Here is a 16,451-nt window from a genome sequence, read left to right as displayed (position 1 = left end):
CATGCAAAAACATAAAAAAAAGTTAGCATAATTTGCATGGTTTTACAGTCTAGGGACACATCCCTTGACCCCTTGACCATTATTTATCCTATCTCCTTTGTTGTAGCCAATTAGGCACAGATATAGATTAGCTCCTGCACTGAACAAGCAATTTGTCGCAGGGTCGGTTTTCTGGGGGTCAGAGTAAAAAATACAGTTACGTATCTGTATCAAATATTATGTTTTACTGAATCTGATTGAAAGAATCATACAGGGTTATTTACTTCATATGACATTTTTATTCATCTTTTGTCAGTTTATTTATAGGTTGTCACCACATGTAATTTTACATGTTTTTCTGCTGCAATAATGAGACATCTTTAACAGCAATTTATATCACTGAAGTATTTAAAATGATATAGAACATGGTTTGGTGCATACATAATTACATTTTTATACATATTTTTATTTCACTTTAAACATTCCCTTCTGCTGGCTGTTTCCCAGGAGGGGCCCTAATCAAGTCTGCCAGTTGGCGCGGTTCGGATGTGTTTTCATGAGTACATGGTTGATGTACAGCGGTACTAAAGTAGGCGTCTCATACATGTATTCATTAGGGCTGGCATCAAGGGAACCGATCTGTATTGTTTCAGCCGGAATTGATTCCTCAGAAGTTGAGAGGAGGTAAGGTTCAGGGTCCACTCTAGAAAACACACAGGTAGGTTGATTAAGTTCAAATACACATGTGATACAGAGAGGCAATCAAGTCCTGATACTGATTTGAATACATCTTGGTCCAGATTACAAATTGAGCTCTATTGATATTGCAGGGTGCATTACAAATATTGTGGATCCATGCTCAGAATAATGCACAGTCTTTGGGTTAACGCTCAAATGAAAGCCAGTACAGGGTTTTGTAGTGTGCCCCATATAAGTCTTTAGGAAGAGGAAATTAGCGTTGCTGAGTTATCCAACCCACAGATCTTAATATGCTTGAGACCTTCACTCAACCCAAAACATTTTCTTTTTAACTTGTAATATGAGTGCAAGAATAAGAGCACTATTGATTTAACTATTTAACTTGATTGGTGTTAGCGCTCAATAGCGCTAATATTTTTGCACTCCAGTTGTAATCTAGCCTCTTGTCTGTCTCATTTCAAGGTATACACTGTACTGAGAAATGTTACAATGAACTGAATGTGGCAAGTAACCAAGAGATATATAGTAAAAGTATCTGAGGAATACTAATGGTTAGCTAAAAGCAGATAGTTAAAAGTGACTAATATTAAAAACTACATTAGTCAATAGTCAATTAGTATGAGCAAAATTACCAATAGGTTGGCCATGAAACGCGTTAGTTTATTGGTAATAATGAGTATCTTTATTACTCATTATTCTGAATGGGTATCAAATGTCATGACAACAAAGCTTTAATACAATATAGCAAATAAATCACATCATGACAGCTTTTATTTTGTGTTTTACAAATGCTGAAGTTTCTTATTGTCTTATAGCATCTTCAACATCCTAACTCTGAATGCTTTGTTAGTCATCATGAACTTATTTAAAGGTACAGGAAACCCCAAAAATATATTTCGTGATTCAGGTACAACATACAATTTTAATCAACTTCCAATTTACTTCTATTATCAAATTTGTTTAATTATTTTGTTATCCTTTGCTGAAAGAACGTTGGCAGCTATCTGAACACATCTAGTTAGCCAATCACAAGAGACAAATGTGTGCAGACACCAATCAGCTGTAGGATACTGTATGTGCGTATTCTTTTTCAACAAGGGATACTAAGAGAACAAAGCAGGTTTTAGAAAGAAAACAAATAATGGTCAGGTTCAATTAAAAAAAACAAAAAACTTTCATGATTCAGATAAAGCACAAAATATTAAGAGACTTTCCAATGTACTTCCATTATCAAATTGTGCACAGTCTTGCATACTTTCTGAGCCACCAGATCCTACCAAGAATGTGCAAAAGTTCACATTGTATACATATATGAGTCTGTGATTCACTTATGGCTGTCACATGACATAGGGGGCAGGAAAATGGAAGGAAATTTTAAACATTTTAGAAAAAAAAATCTGCTCATTTGAAAGTTTTATTGCATTGTCTTTTATTATGTATTTGTTGATTATACAATTCTACTGTTTATAATGGTCCTTTAAGGATACTACTGACAGGTGACTTGATGCACAGACCTCACATCCCCAAAGGCAATTTTTAATTCTCACCTGACTTTGTATCTACTCCTCCCCCAAACATAAACCACGCCCAGCAGAAGTACCTTGATGAATAGAACGCTGCTTCCAATAATAAATAAGGTACTAGATTCAGATGGAAACCTTGAAAACATAAAGCACATATACAAAAGGTTTACAACATATCACTGGGGACCTGTTAAAACAATACAAATAATAGTCCTATAGTTTAAACTTTAAAGGGTCCTTGCAATACAAAAATGACATGCTATATTTTTGCAGCACTTGTAATACTTGTATTGGTGTCACTCTATTTCTATAATTGGCTTAAACGCATAGGTAAAGTCTTGCTTGAGAGCCACAACACATTGCTCCTGAGTAAGACACAACCAATCAGGTTCCACTTACACATGTAGCCACCATTTACTAAGCTGTCCTGCTCAGAAGTAGCAATGTTTTACGTAACACGATACAGGCCTAGATTCACTAAAACTTGTTTCTTACAAGAATATTTCTTCACAGGGGTAAGAGTCAATTAATTTGGCATTCTGGGCTAAGGAGTAGGGTGAAAAATTGTGACCACTCCTCTAGAATATTCTGGAATTTTCTAAGTCCGCCCTTAGAGACAGCATTTTTCTATTCAGCGAGAGAACCATAACAAAACGGAAATGCAAATTATTTTACAATCACATTTAAACAAACCATTTTGCAAGTGTGTTTCCAAAGTGTTGCAAGTAATTATTATTATTAATATTTTTTCTGTGTTGCCTGTTACTCTTGTCTGATGTGCAAGATATCATGTTCTGGCCAGGGACGCCCACTAATGAACTCCGTAAAAGACAGGAGAAGAGATGCCCATTGAATTTTGAACATGCTCATGCCTTACAATGAGATCTCTTGGCAAACTCATGAGAGTCTATGAACTTAGGCCAATGTGCCTAACCCCTTTGTGGTGGTTAAAGGGACAGTCTAGTCAAAATTAAACTTTCATGATTTAGATAGAGCATGCAATTTTAAGCAACTTTCTTATTTACTCCTATTATCTGATCCCACTGCTGCTGGAAGTCATATTTGGTCTATATAGATATACATATCTATGAATTTATAGTTAAACATACACAAGTCTGTGTGTGTGTGCGCATTGAGACTTCTTCTGAAGGGACCATCTACAATATATTTTTTATTGTTTTGAAAGATAGATAATCCCTTTATTACCCATTTACCTTGTATCTAAGCATCTTCTGTCAGCCCCCTGATCACATGACTATTAATTTATTATCTATTGGCTTGCATTTAGTATTGTGTTGTGCTAAATCTTAAATAACTCCTCGGGCCTGAACACATTCAGTTAGATTACGAGTTTTGCGTTATGAGTGAAAAAGCATCGTTATGCTTCCTAACGTTGCTTTTTCCCTAACGCTGCTATTACAAGTCTTGTAGGTATAGGTGTACCGCACACCTTTTTGGCCGTCACGCAATGTCAGTACCGCACTTTTTAAAAAGTCCTTTTTCAATGGGACTTCCATAGCGCCGGTATTACGAGTTTGCCTGGGAGGCCAAAAAGTGAGCAGTACACCCTATACTGACAAGATCCGCACCGCCATCTAAAGTCAGTAGTTATGAGTTTTACTTTACAAAGCTGTAACATAAAACTCATAACTAAAGTGTTACAAAGTACACTAACACCCATAAACTACCTATTAACCCCTAAACCGAGGCCCTCCCGCATCACAAAAACTATAAAAAATTTAACCCCTAATCTGCCACTCCGGACATCGCCACTACTAGAATAAACATATTAACCCCTAAACCTCTGCACTCTCGCCTCGCAAACACTAGCAACCTACATTATACTTATGAACCCCTAATCTGATGCCCCCAACATCGCCGCAACCTACATTATATTTATTAACCCCTAATCTGCCGCCCCCAATGTCGCCGCAACCTAACTACACTTATTAACCCCTAATCTGCTGCCCCCAACGTCGCCACCACTATAATAAATATATTAACCCCTAAACCGCCGTACTCCCACATCGCAAACACTAGTTACATTTTATTGACCCCTAATCTGCCGTCCCTAACATCGCCGCCACCTACCTACATTTATTAACCCCTAATCTGCCGCCCACAACGTCGCCGCCGCCACTATATTAAATGTATTAACCCCTAAACCTAAGTCTAACCCTAAACCCCCAACTTAAATATAATTTAAATAAATCTAAATAAAATTACTACAATTAACTAAATAATTCCTATTTAAAACTAAATACTTACCTATAAAATAAACCATAAGCTAGCTACAATATAACTAATAGTTACTTTGTAGCTATCTTAGTTTTTTTTTATTTTACAGGCAACTTTGTATTTATTTTAACTAGGTAGAATAGTTATTAAATAGTTATTAACTATTTAATAGCTACCTAGCTAAAATAAATACAAAAGTACCTGTAAAATAAAACCTAAACTAAGTTACAATTACACCTAACACTACTCTATAATTAAATTAATTCCCTACATTAAATTAAATTAATTACAATAAAATAAAATAAACTAAAGTACAAAAAACAAACACTAAATTACAGAAAATAATAAAATAATTACAAGTTTTTTTAACTAATTACACCTAATCTAATCCCCCTAATAAAATAAAAAAGCCCCCCAAAATAATAAAAATCCCTACCCTATACTAAATTACAAATAGCCCTTAAAAGGGCCTTTTGCGGGGCATTGCCCCAAAGTAATCAGCTCTTTTACCTGTAAAAAAAAAATACAATACCCCCCAACATTAAAACCACCACCCACACACCCAACCCTACTCTAAAACCCTACTCTAAAACATCTAGGTTTCATCCGATAAATAGGGATTAGCGCATGCGCATAATAATAATGTGACGTAGGAGGAAAGGGGCAGAACCCCCCGGTGGGGAAATGTGATTAGACAGAATAATCTGAGAAATCTGTCACTCAAAATTGATCTATAGCGGGCAGAGATGCGGCGCGAATAGAGAGAGACTTCAGAGTTCAAATTTGTGAGTATTATTTTTTAAAGGAATGATGAATGAAAGTCTAGTTATTTTTAGATTATGTTTCATGTGGCGTGACAGATTGCAGTTGACTTTACATTCACTTTAAAATGGCTTTGATTTTCTTTCCGCATTGCAGCCAATGTGAAACTGTGCCGTTTATTCAAGGATGTGTAAACAGTGAGAGCTAGATTATGAGTGGTGGATCAGTAATTACCGCTCTTGCTTGCCCGTTAACGACACTCGACTTCTGCTCTTTATGTGCATCAGGTAGCTTGTGTTTTACAAGTGGAAAGTAAATATTTTTTCTCTTGCGCACTAACCCGTCACAAAGAGCAGAAGTTAGAATATTGCGTCCGCACTAACGTACTCCACCAAAGACTTCAATGTAGAGAGAAAAGTGGAAAAACCTAACATCAATACTTGCATGCTAACCCAAATCACCATAAGCCCCCTACTCTAATAACCTCTAAACCCCCACATAGCCCACTGCAAAGTCCCCTCTACACTTTTAATTCCTAAACCGGCACATAGCCCACCGGAAAGTCCCCTAAACCGCCACATAGCCCTCCGCAAGTTCCCTCTACACTATTAACCCTAAACCACCACATAGTCCACAGCTAAGTCCCTTCTATACTATTAACCCCTAAAATGTCACATAGCCCACCGCAAGTCCCCGCTACTCTATTAACCCCTAAACCACCAAATTGCTAACTACCCCACTACACTATTAACCCCTAAACCACCACACCTCCACATCGCAAACGACCCCCCTAACTCTATTAACCCCTAAACCGCCACAACCCCTATTGCAAAATACCCACTAACATCTAAACCCCCTAACCAGCTAAGCACCCTAACTTAACACCGCCTAAGTTACCCAAAAAAACTAACCTTACCTAACACAAAAAAACTAACAATACCTTTCAAAATGAACAACCTAACCTTACCTTAAAAGGTGTTAGAAAAAAAAGGCAGGCAAAGGGCTTTATCATAAATATACATACAGATACATGCCTGTACATATGTATTTATGTATATATATATATATATATATATATATATATATATATATATATATATATATATATATATATATATATATATATATAAATATATGTATTTACAGACATCTTTATACATATAAACACATAAATACATATGTACACACATAAGACATAAGACATATGTATATAAATGCAATGGAGCCCTTTGCAGTCAAGTAAATGAAAACATGTAAAATTGTGTTTATGCAATATTCATATTTAATAAAGTGTTATAATGTGCATTAACTGTAAATGTTTCACATTCCAATGTTCTGCACATAGGGGAATATGTTATAACTATTTTTAAATAGATATTGCTATGCAGTTATATATAACTGTATATATCTATATCTACAGGGGTTGAAAAAGTTGCCCAAAAGCTAGTGATCCCATAAAATTTCTTAGTGGTCCCACTTTTTCTACTCCAAATTTTTTAATGACGTCATACGTAAACTTGTATTACGCCGTTATACGCTTCTAATATACATTTGTCTTAAGAATATAACTCTTTGTATACAATTATATACTAATACATATTTTAAACTTATTCTCATATCTAAAAAGAGAATATTCTTGTTCACATGGCAGCGAGCTGAGGAAGGAATAATTGCACACATACATATATAGCCAGGGATATACACACACACAGATATATACGCACACACAAACAATCACAGATACACAAAAACACTCACACACACACAAACACACTCACACACAAAAACACTCTCACACAAACACTCTCACACACACACAAACACTCTCTCACACACACAAACACTCTCACACACACACAAACACTCTCACACACACACAAACACTCTCACACACACACAAACACTCTCACACACACACAAACACTCTCACACACACAAACACTCTCTCACACACACAAACACTCTCACACACACACAAACACTCTCACACACAAACAATCACAGATACACACAAACACTCTCACACACACAAACACTCTCACACACACACAAACACTCTCACACACACACAAACACTCTCACACACACAAACACTCTCTCTCACACACAAACACTCTCACACACACACAAACACTCACACACACACAAACACTCTCACACACACAAACACTCACACACACAAACACTCTCTCACACACACAAACACTCTCACACACACACAAACACTCTCACACACACAAACACTCTCACACACACACAAAAACTCTCTCACAAACAAACACTCTCACACACAAACACTCTCACAAACACACAAACACTCACACACAAACACTCACACACACAAACACTCTCACACACAAACACTTTCTCACATACACAAACACTCTCACATAAACAAACTCTCTGACACACACAAACACTCTCTCTCACACACAAACACTCTCACACACACACAAACACTCTCACACACACACAAACACTCTCACACACACAAACACTCACACACACAAACACTCTCTCACACACACAAACACTCTCACACACACACAAACACTCTCACACACACACAAACACTCTCACACACACAAGCACTCTCACACACACAAACACTCTCACACACACACAAACACTCTCGCACAAAGACTCTCACACACACAAACACTCTCACACACACAATTGTTTTGCAGTTACTTTGGAGGTGGCACATTTATTACTGTAGCACCCCTACTTCTTAAAGGTACTAACAGCTATACCTTTACTAGGTAGTTTTCTTACATATCATATGCTACAGCAGGACAAGGAAAATGATAAATAAGGAAAGTAGGAATGTTTTTCAACTTGAGTCCTTAAAGGGACATGAAACCCAACATTTTTCTTTCATGATTTAGACAGAGCTTACAATTTTAAACAACTTTTCAATTTACTTCTATTATTTAATCTGCTTCATTCACTTGTTATCCTTTGCTGAAAGGTTTGTCTAGGTAAGCTCAGGAGCAGCAGAGAACCTAGTTCTAGCTGCTGATTGGTGGCTGCTGATATATAATGATTGTTATTGGCTCACCCATATGTTCAGTTAGAAACCAGTAGTGCATTACTGCTCCTTCAACAAATGATACCAAGAGAATGAAACAAATTAGATAATAGAAGTAAATTAGAAAGTTGTTTAAAATTGTATTCTCTATCTGAATCATGAAAGAAAATTTTTGGGTTTCATGTCCCTTTAAGTACCATTAACAGGCCAGTTTTTCATGAAATCTTAATGAGAGCACAGGGTAAATAATCAGCTGATGGGTGAAAGCAGGCTAGTTACCATGGTTACTGATCAGCTGATTATTTCACCTGTGCTCTAGTTTAGATATAAAAATCTGGCTTGTTAAGAGTACTTAAAGGGCCAGTAAACCTAGAAAATAATGTCTGCACATAGTGCAGAATTATATAACATTATTTTAGTGCTAGCTTTATGTAACCTAATATTGCCGGGCATTTTTTATTAAAAAAATAGTTTTTTTCAGACCCGCCCTCTGTGCTCTACTGAGCGGGTTTGGTTTTCCCTCAGAGCGCATCTGGCCAGCTGTCTAGTCACAGCCCGGCCCGACCACGCCATTACACTCAATGTATCTCGCTCCTGCTCTGTCTGACAGCGGGAGCGAGCTATATTGAGTGTAATGGCGCGGTCAGCCGGGCTGTGACTAGACAGCTGGCCCGATGCGCTCTGAGGGAAAACCAGTAGAGCTCAGAGGGCGGGTCTGAAAAACCCTCTTTTTTAATAAAAAATGCAATATTAGGTTACATAAAGCTAGCACAAAAATAATGTTATATAATTCTGCACTATGTGCAGAAATATATAACATTATTTTCTACGTTTACTGGCACTTTAAGGACTGGAGTTTCTGAAACATTGCAATAGAGACTTTTAACATTCATTGTGCTCCTTGATAATCTCTCAATTGCTAGTGGATGATCAAGTTTAGAGGAGGAAATGACTGACCTTTGGGGTTTCCCAGAGATGATCTTCTGGACTCTTTCCATCTCAGGTAAGTCACTAGGAATCATTTTTTCCAGCACCCTCACTTCAATCCTTTTTAGAAGTCTCACCCCTCCATAATAAACTGACTGGCACTGGTACATGCCAGCATCTTCTGGCTTTAAGTCACTCATGTTCACTTGTACAAACCCCTCGTTTATATCATCATAGATGTAAATGCTGCCATTTATTCTCTTCGTATAAGACCAATATCGCCGAGCGCTGACCACAGAATGGCACTGACCGGCATCATCCTCTTTACACCACTGTTTCTTCTCCCACCGGTAAGAATAAGGCTTGTATGGGCACTGGATTATGATAGTCTCTCCAGAATAAGCAGATAACACAGTCTTATTCTTTGCATCATATAGACCTGATTGGACAACAAGAAGAGACAATTTATAATAATAAAACTCACCTGACAAGGCAGGAGGAAGAGCTAGAATCTAAGAATTAAACAGTTAAGCAATCCCAATTAGATTTTGTCTCACTTCCCCAGAATGGCCAAAAGCAACAGCTGTAATCTATGTTTTCAACATGCTGCAAATTACACCAAACAGCTATTTGGTTTGCAGCATTGCTAGGTTACAGAATTTGCTTTTTGGCCTCTCTAGGGATTGGGGACAAATTACATTTTTTACACAAAAGCAAGAGGTGTTTAAAGGGAAACCCAAAAAATTTATTTTGTGATTCAGACAGAGCATACCATTTTAACCTCTTAAGGACCGGGTATTTCAGACTACATCACTACATTTAAACAGAAAAAGAGCCTTTTTTATATTTACCTATCAAAACTATAAATATTTTTTTAGTAGACAACCAAAAGTATTGAGCTAGGCCCATTTTGGTATATTTCATGCCACCATTTCACCGCCAAATGCGATCAAATAAAAAAAATAGTTAACTTTTTCACAAACTTTACGTTTCTCACTGAAATGATTTACAAACAGCTTGTGCAATCATGGCGCAAATGGTTGTAAAAGCTTCTCTGGGATCCCCTTTGTTTAGAAATAGCAGACATATATGGCTTTGCCATTGCTTTTTGGTAATTAGAAGGCCGCTAATTGCAGCTGTGCACCACACGTTTATAATTCCCATTAGTGAAGGGGTTAATCAGGTAGCTTGCAAGATTAATTTTAGCTTTAGTGTAGAGATTACCCTCCCACCTGAAACTTCCCACCCCCTGATCCCTACCTGACCCCTTTCAAACAGCTCTCTTCCCTCCCCCACTACCCAATGGTCACCCCCATCTTAAGTACTGGCAGAAAGTCTGCCAGTATGAAAATATTAGTTGTTTTTTTTATATATTTTTTTTATTTTCTGCAGTGTAGGATTCCCCCTTACCCTCCCACCTCCCTGACCCCCCCCCCAAACAGCTCTCTAAACCTCCCCCCTCTCTAGCCTCTGTCTGCCAGTACCCAGTTATAATTATTATTTATTTTCTTTTTTTAAAACTTTTTTTCTGTAGTGTAGCTGCTCCCCCCTCCCAGATCGCTTTTCCACCAAAAGTTTTTTTTTCGTAGTGTAGCGGTCTCACCTGCTCCTGCCCCCCTCCAGCAATGGGCCGTCCTCCTGCCTCCCTCCTAACCCCCCCACACCACCAACGATTGGTACCACCGATGTCAGATGCAGAGAGGACCACAGAGTTCAAAACTTCGATATTCAAACTCCTTTGGTTAGAGTGCGTCAGGTTTTTCTCATGCGCAAACTTTTTACTTTCAAATTGTAATATGCACGCTACCCGACAAGTGCAAAAAGATTAATTGTAGCAAAGTTTATGCTCGAGCAAAAGCACTAAATAGCACACAACTTGTAATCTAGTCCATAGAGTACAACAAATGCATACATAAAAAACATCTGTTTAATTAAAACTAAAGAGACATAAAAGAGTTAAAACAACTCTGAGTTAGAGCATTAATGTAGTTAAACCCTGCAAAGGGGTTAAAGTCAACTCCAGATAGCATAACACTTCTTGGACCTAGCTGAACACTTATGATGAACCAATGGCAAGAGGCATATGTGCATAGTCTCCAATCACCAGCTAGCTCCAAGTAGTGCATTGCACTTCCTGAGCGTACCCAGGTAAGCTTTTCAACAAAGGAACAAAGTAAATTTGATAATAGAAGTAAATTTCAATGTCTCTTAAAACTTCATGTTCTATCTGAATCAGCAAAGTTTAATCTGAAGTTTCATGTCCCTTTAAAAGATATCCTTACACATTTTGCTCCATATGGAAGCTTAATCATAGACTAATCAAAGTATATAAAATACATAATTAGCATAAAACCACAAATAAAAATGCGTAAGTAATTACATGGTTAAAACCAATATGTCAAATACGTACACCTTTGCTTGTGCATTGCCTTCAATTATTTTAAAAAAACATAGCATCAATTTATGCATAAACATAATTACATGTAAATAAAAACCGCAGTTTTTATGTGGGATTCTACAAATACCAGATACTGAAAACTATTACTAAAAAGGTACATTATTCAGACTATATAGTATTCAATATTCAGCTTGCAAGAATAAAATACACTCAGCATATATTCCTCATTGTCTCAGAGTGCAGTAGGGTAGCCAACCCTCCCTTATTTTCAGGGATCCCCCTTATTTGGCCAAACTTTTTTTACAGACTCTTATTTATCTTATCTTAGAAAAAAAATCCTTTAATATTGTACTCTTGTACTCTTATTTAGTTAATAAGTTGATGTATTGGACCGTTTAGTGTCCTTACCCCGCCTTTAAGAGACATTAAACCTAAATGTTTTCCTTCATGATACAGATAGAGCATACAATTTTAAACAACTTTCCAATTTACTTCTATTATCTAATTTGCTCCGTTCCCTTGGTATCCTTTGTTGAAAAACATACTTAGGTAGACTTAGGAGATGGGAGCTAGCTGCTGATTGGTGACTGCACATATATGTTATTGGCTTACCAATGTGTTCATTTACTTCCCAGTAGTGCATTGCTGCTTCTTCAACAAGATCCCAGTAGTGCATTTCTGCTTCATGTGTTCATCTAGCTCCCAGTAGTGCCTGCTTCTTCAACAAATGATACCAAGAGAACTAAGCAAATTTGATAATGGAAGTATATTGGAAAGTTGTTTAAAATTGTATGTTCTCTCTAAATCATGAAAGAAAAAGATTGGTTTTGTTTCTCTTTAAATGAGAAAAATGATTCACAGATTTGTATGAAGAATTCTGTTGCACTGAACTGTATCAAATTGTAAAAAAAAATGTTTTCAGTAACCACTGTATAATTTGTTGATTTGTCAATTCCTTAGTCTCCCTTACTTTCTTAAAAAATAAATTGGCAACCCTAGTATTGCTATTAAATGTATTTCACAGAACAGGGTAATCTTTAAAGTGAATGTCAATTTTGGCTAAAGTGCCCGGTTTTTAACATTTGATTATAAACAGGGGCACTTTAATTCATTAAAATTTACATTTCACTCCTGTTGAGAAAAAAACCCTTACCTTTTAATCTTCACAGCAGCTCCAGCTTCCTCCGGTCGTCGCAAGCCATTTCTGACGTCAGAAATGATGGATAGGTCATCCTCCAATCACGGCTTCCCCCCTGGGGGAATCAGTGTCTGATTCAATGCCGTGATTGGAGGAAGCCGGATTCCTCATTTTAGACCCAGGAAGAGGCTTTGCGACGGGCGGAGGAAGCTGGAGCTGCTGTGCAGATTAAAAGGTAAGTTTTTTTTCTCTCAACAGGAGTGAAATGTAAATTTTGATAAATTAAAGTGCCCCTGTTTTTAATCGTATTTTTTAAAAAACGGGCACTTTAGCATTAAAATGGACATTCACTTTAACGTACCCCCTTCTTTAAGTGGCTTTGTGGTAACCCAGAAACACAGCAATAATGAGAGCTTCTTACCCATCAGGCAGCTGAAGATAAGCAGTGTGAGACAAGAAGTGTGCATTATGTAGAGGCAATCAGATCCGAAAAAAAGTGAATTTGCAAAGAGGAACCTAAGAGAACAGATGTACTGAATATTGTGAAATTGTGACGAGTAGGTGCATGATGCTCACCACATGATCACAGGAAGGGGACATTAAATGTCAGCTGAAAGAACAGGCTGGTATCTCTGGTACTCTGGTATACATTATTTGTAGTGACATTTTATAATTACACACACTTGTGAATGAAGTGCAAAATATAACGCTGACATTTTTTATCTTTCTCAGCATAAAACTTGAAATGTAATTATTTATTAATGTTTCATTATTAATTAATTTATTGTTAAGGGACACTCAACTTGATTTTTTTTATGTTTTAAAAAGATAACGCCTTTTACTACCCCAGCTTTTGCACAATCAGCATTGTATTTATGACCTCTAAATCTCTGCCTGTTTCTAAGCCCCTGCAGGCCGCCTCTTATCGCAGTGCCTTTTATTTGCTTTTTACAGCTAGACAGTGCTAGTTCATATGTGCCATAAAGATAAAATGACTTACATTTTTTTTTTGCACAACTGATCACTAGTGCTAAATGCCCTTTAAGGGCAATGCCCATCCAAATGCCCTTTTCAGGGCAATGGGGAGCTTAGGTTTTTTAGTTAGTATTTTATTTGGGGTGTTGGTTGTGTGGGTGGTGGGTTTTACTGTTGGGTGGATGTTTGTATTTTTTTTTTTTACAGGAAAAAGAGCTGATTTCTTTGGGGCAATGCCCCGCAAAAGGTCCTTTTAAGGGCTATTGGTAGTTTAGTTTAGGCTAGTTTTTTTTATTTTGATAGGGGGCTTTTTTATTTTGACAGGGCTATTATATTAGGTGTAATTAGTTTAAAGATCTGTAATTTGTTTTTTATTTTCTGTAATTTAGTGTTTTTTTGTGTGATTTAGCTAATTTAATATAATTTATTTATTTGTATTTAATGTAGGTCATTTATTTAATTGTAGTGTAGTGTTAGGTGTTAGTGTAACTTAGGTTAGGTTTTATTTTACAGGTAAATTTGTATTTATTTTAGCTAGGTAGTTATTAAATAGTTAATAACTATTTAATAACTATTCTACCTAGTTAAAATAAATACAAACTTGCCTGTAAAATAAAAATAAACCCTAAGCTAGCTACAATGTAACTATTAGTTATATTGTAGCTAGCTTAGGGTTTATTTTATAGGTAAGTATTTAGTAAAAACACAAAAGTTTATCATTTATTGAAGGTGTTAAAAGCTTAGCCATGGTTTAGATTTAAATTTACAGCTCATCAAATGTTACTGACTTTATTTAAATATTATCTATGATAGGAATTGATCAAATTTATAAAGTATGCATCTAATTATATATGTGATATGTATCAAATTTTCTCTCTCAGGTAAAGGTGGTAATGGTACCTTTAAGAAACCACTCAGCATCTGCTAATTAGTTAATCAGTCTGGGGCTATATAACTCGGAATGAACCATTAACTAATATGTCTATGAGTAAGGCCACTACAGCCGAAACTCGTAAGACAGTATTAGCTGAGTAGCTTTGTTTGTAAAAATTTTTACGCTCTTGTCTGCTTTAATAAAATATGTATATTTTTTATGTCTAGAGGCTGGCCGGAGTCTTTTTTCTTTCTCAAGTTTAATATTTTTACTTGGCCAGCCTCGACATATTGAAGGAACAGCAGTGTATTTGCACTAACCCAGGAATAGCCGTTGCTAATGGGCGAGCTCTCTATGAGGAGTGGATGATACACTCATGGAACCTCACTTTCCAGGATTGTTTTTTCGGGAGGACAACATACCGGAGCGCCAGCACAGAAGCCGTGATGGAGGTAACCGGAACCGGAAGTGGAATACCCGTCAGGATGGCGTGTGCCCTGTGATTACCGCGGGTGGACTAGCATAGTCAATGTACCCCGCAAGGCGAGCTGATCCGGTTTTTACCCCGATCCTACATCCTAGGACTATACATTGGACAAGTGGCAGACATCAAGGGTAAGAGGATTTAATGTATTTACCCATCAGACGCCACGTTGTTTGTCTTTGAGTGCTACCCCTCATATTGACTGTGGACATTGTTTCATAACACACCAAAAGATATCTTGTAGCCATAAACAGGGGACTGTTTGTCTATTGTTGAATTGTTTATTCATGATTATCCTCTTGTGGCTTGATATTGGAAACGCTGCTGTGTGTGCTTTCACTCCTTGACATTTAGCTGGAGTTTTTCACTGATATAGGGCTGATGATAATTCTTATTGTTGTTTTACACAGCCTCAAGTAGTTACATATTGCAATATGACAATGAGCTCTTTTTCACTCAAACCACTTACAGACACTGATACTGAGAGACTAACCCTGGATGATACTTTTGTGAGACAAAAAGAAACTCTGACAATCAGTGAAACTTTCTTATGGATGGAGAAAACATTATTGAAGGAGTATAAATTTTGGTGGGATAAGAGGGCTTTAGAAAAATACCTAGTGATAGACTTAATACCACGGGGATTAAGGATAAGCAAATTTCCATCTTTTCAAGTGGATGACCCTGACTTTGTCAATGAATGGAACAATATTTTAAGTGACTGTTCAAAAAAACTTATGGAACTGATCGTGAAATACAAAGCTGAACAACTGACTAAGACTAGAGAAGAAATAGTAAAAATACAAGTTCAACTGAATCAGTTTGTTGATTACCCTAAGTTTAATGATTTGGATAAATTGTTACAAGATACTGTTAGCAAATTTAGGAATGAATTAGACAACTTTAAGTTAAAAAAATTTAATAGAGACAATGCAGATTATGTCGCCAACAAGGTTTACATTTGGCCAAATCGCTTTAATTCTTTTTCTAGGCAGAGAAGGTCCAGGTCTAGGCAGAGGTCTAGAGATCATGTACAGACAAACATCCAGGGAGAGAAGAAAGTGACATTTAGTGATACTGATCAGTCAGACGATGACAGGGTTGATACCCTCAGCAGATATGACTCTAGTGGCCCCTCAGATGATGATGTCCCAGTAGTTAGGCAAAAGACCAGTACTAGCAATTGGACAGATCTCATAGTTACCAGGAATACTCAAAAATCGCTAGAAGCAAGTAGCTCAGTCTCAACTGTTGACCAAAGGAGAACTGAATTCCTGAGTGATAGTGAGGGGGATCTGTTATCTCTGGGTCAGCCTAATAAATCTTGTATTAAATCTACTGACCAGCAGGTTTTTCAGATGGACAGCTGAAACAAAGAAGGGGGAGGAGGTATAGGAAGAGGCGTAAGAGGAAGACAGGGACA

The 16,451-nt window shown here is 36.9% G+C and overlaps 1 protein-coding gene across 3 annotated transcripts; it reads right to left on the bottom strand.

Annotated features, from left to right (window-relative positions):
• Positions 1-255: 255 nt before the first annotated feature.
• Positions 256-13,217, bottom strand: LOC128651724 (triggering receptor expressed on myeloid cells 2). Of its 3 annotated transcripts, none has more exons than XM_053704709.1 (4): positions 13,117-13,217; positions 9,190-9,598; positions 2,226-2,336; positions 256-682 (listed from the first exon to the last, which is right to left on the bottom strand). In XM_053704709.1, the coding sequence occupies exons 1-4, from the start codon at positions 13,160-13,162 to the stop codon at positions 499-501; spliced, it is 750 nt and encodes a 249-aa protein (XP_053560684.1). In that variant the 5' UTR covers positions 13,163-13,217; the 3' UTR covers positions 256-498. The 3 variants fall into 3 exon arrangements, with proteins under 3 accessions (XP_053560684.1, XP_053560683.1, XP_053560685.1); XM_053704708.1 differs by lacking the exon at positions 13,117-13,217 and adding an exon at positions 12,170-12,311; XM_053704710.1 differs by lacking the exon at positions 13,117-13,217 and adding an exon at positions 12,170-12,313 and having other exon boundaries at positions 541-682; positions 2,279-2,336.
• Positions 13,218-16,451: the final 3,234 nt, after the last annotated feature.

This window comes from Bombina bombina, chromosome 3, assembly GCF_027579735.1.
Source record: "Bombina bombina isolate aBomBom1 chromosome 3, aBomBom1.pri, whole genome shotgun sequence".
Lineage (NCBI taxonomy): Eukaryota > Metazoa > Chordata > Amphibia > Anura > Bombinatoridae > Bombina > Bombina bombina.
The sequence above is the reverse complement of the archived record's forward strand: the minus strand, read 5'-3'. Positions and strand labels throughout refer to the sequence as shown.

Excerpts from the sequence above, each read along its gene's own strand:
- LOC128651724 (XM_053704708.1), bottom strand. The coding sequence starts at position 12,233 with ATGCACTACTGGGATCTTGTTGAAGAAGCAGCAATGCACTACTGGGAA. Across the intron at positions 2,337-9,189 it reads ATCTCTGGGAAACCCCAAAG|GTTTCCATCTGAATCTAGTA; the intron begins GTCAGTCATTTC and ends TATGTTTTCAAG. Across the intron at positions 683-2,225 it reads AGGAGTAGATACAAAGTCAG|AGTGGACCCTGAACCTTACC; the intron begins GTGAGAATTAAA and ends TGTGTTTTCTAG.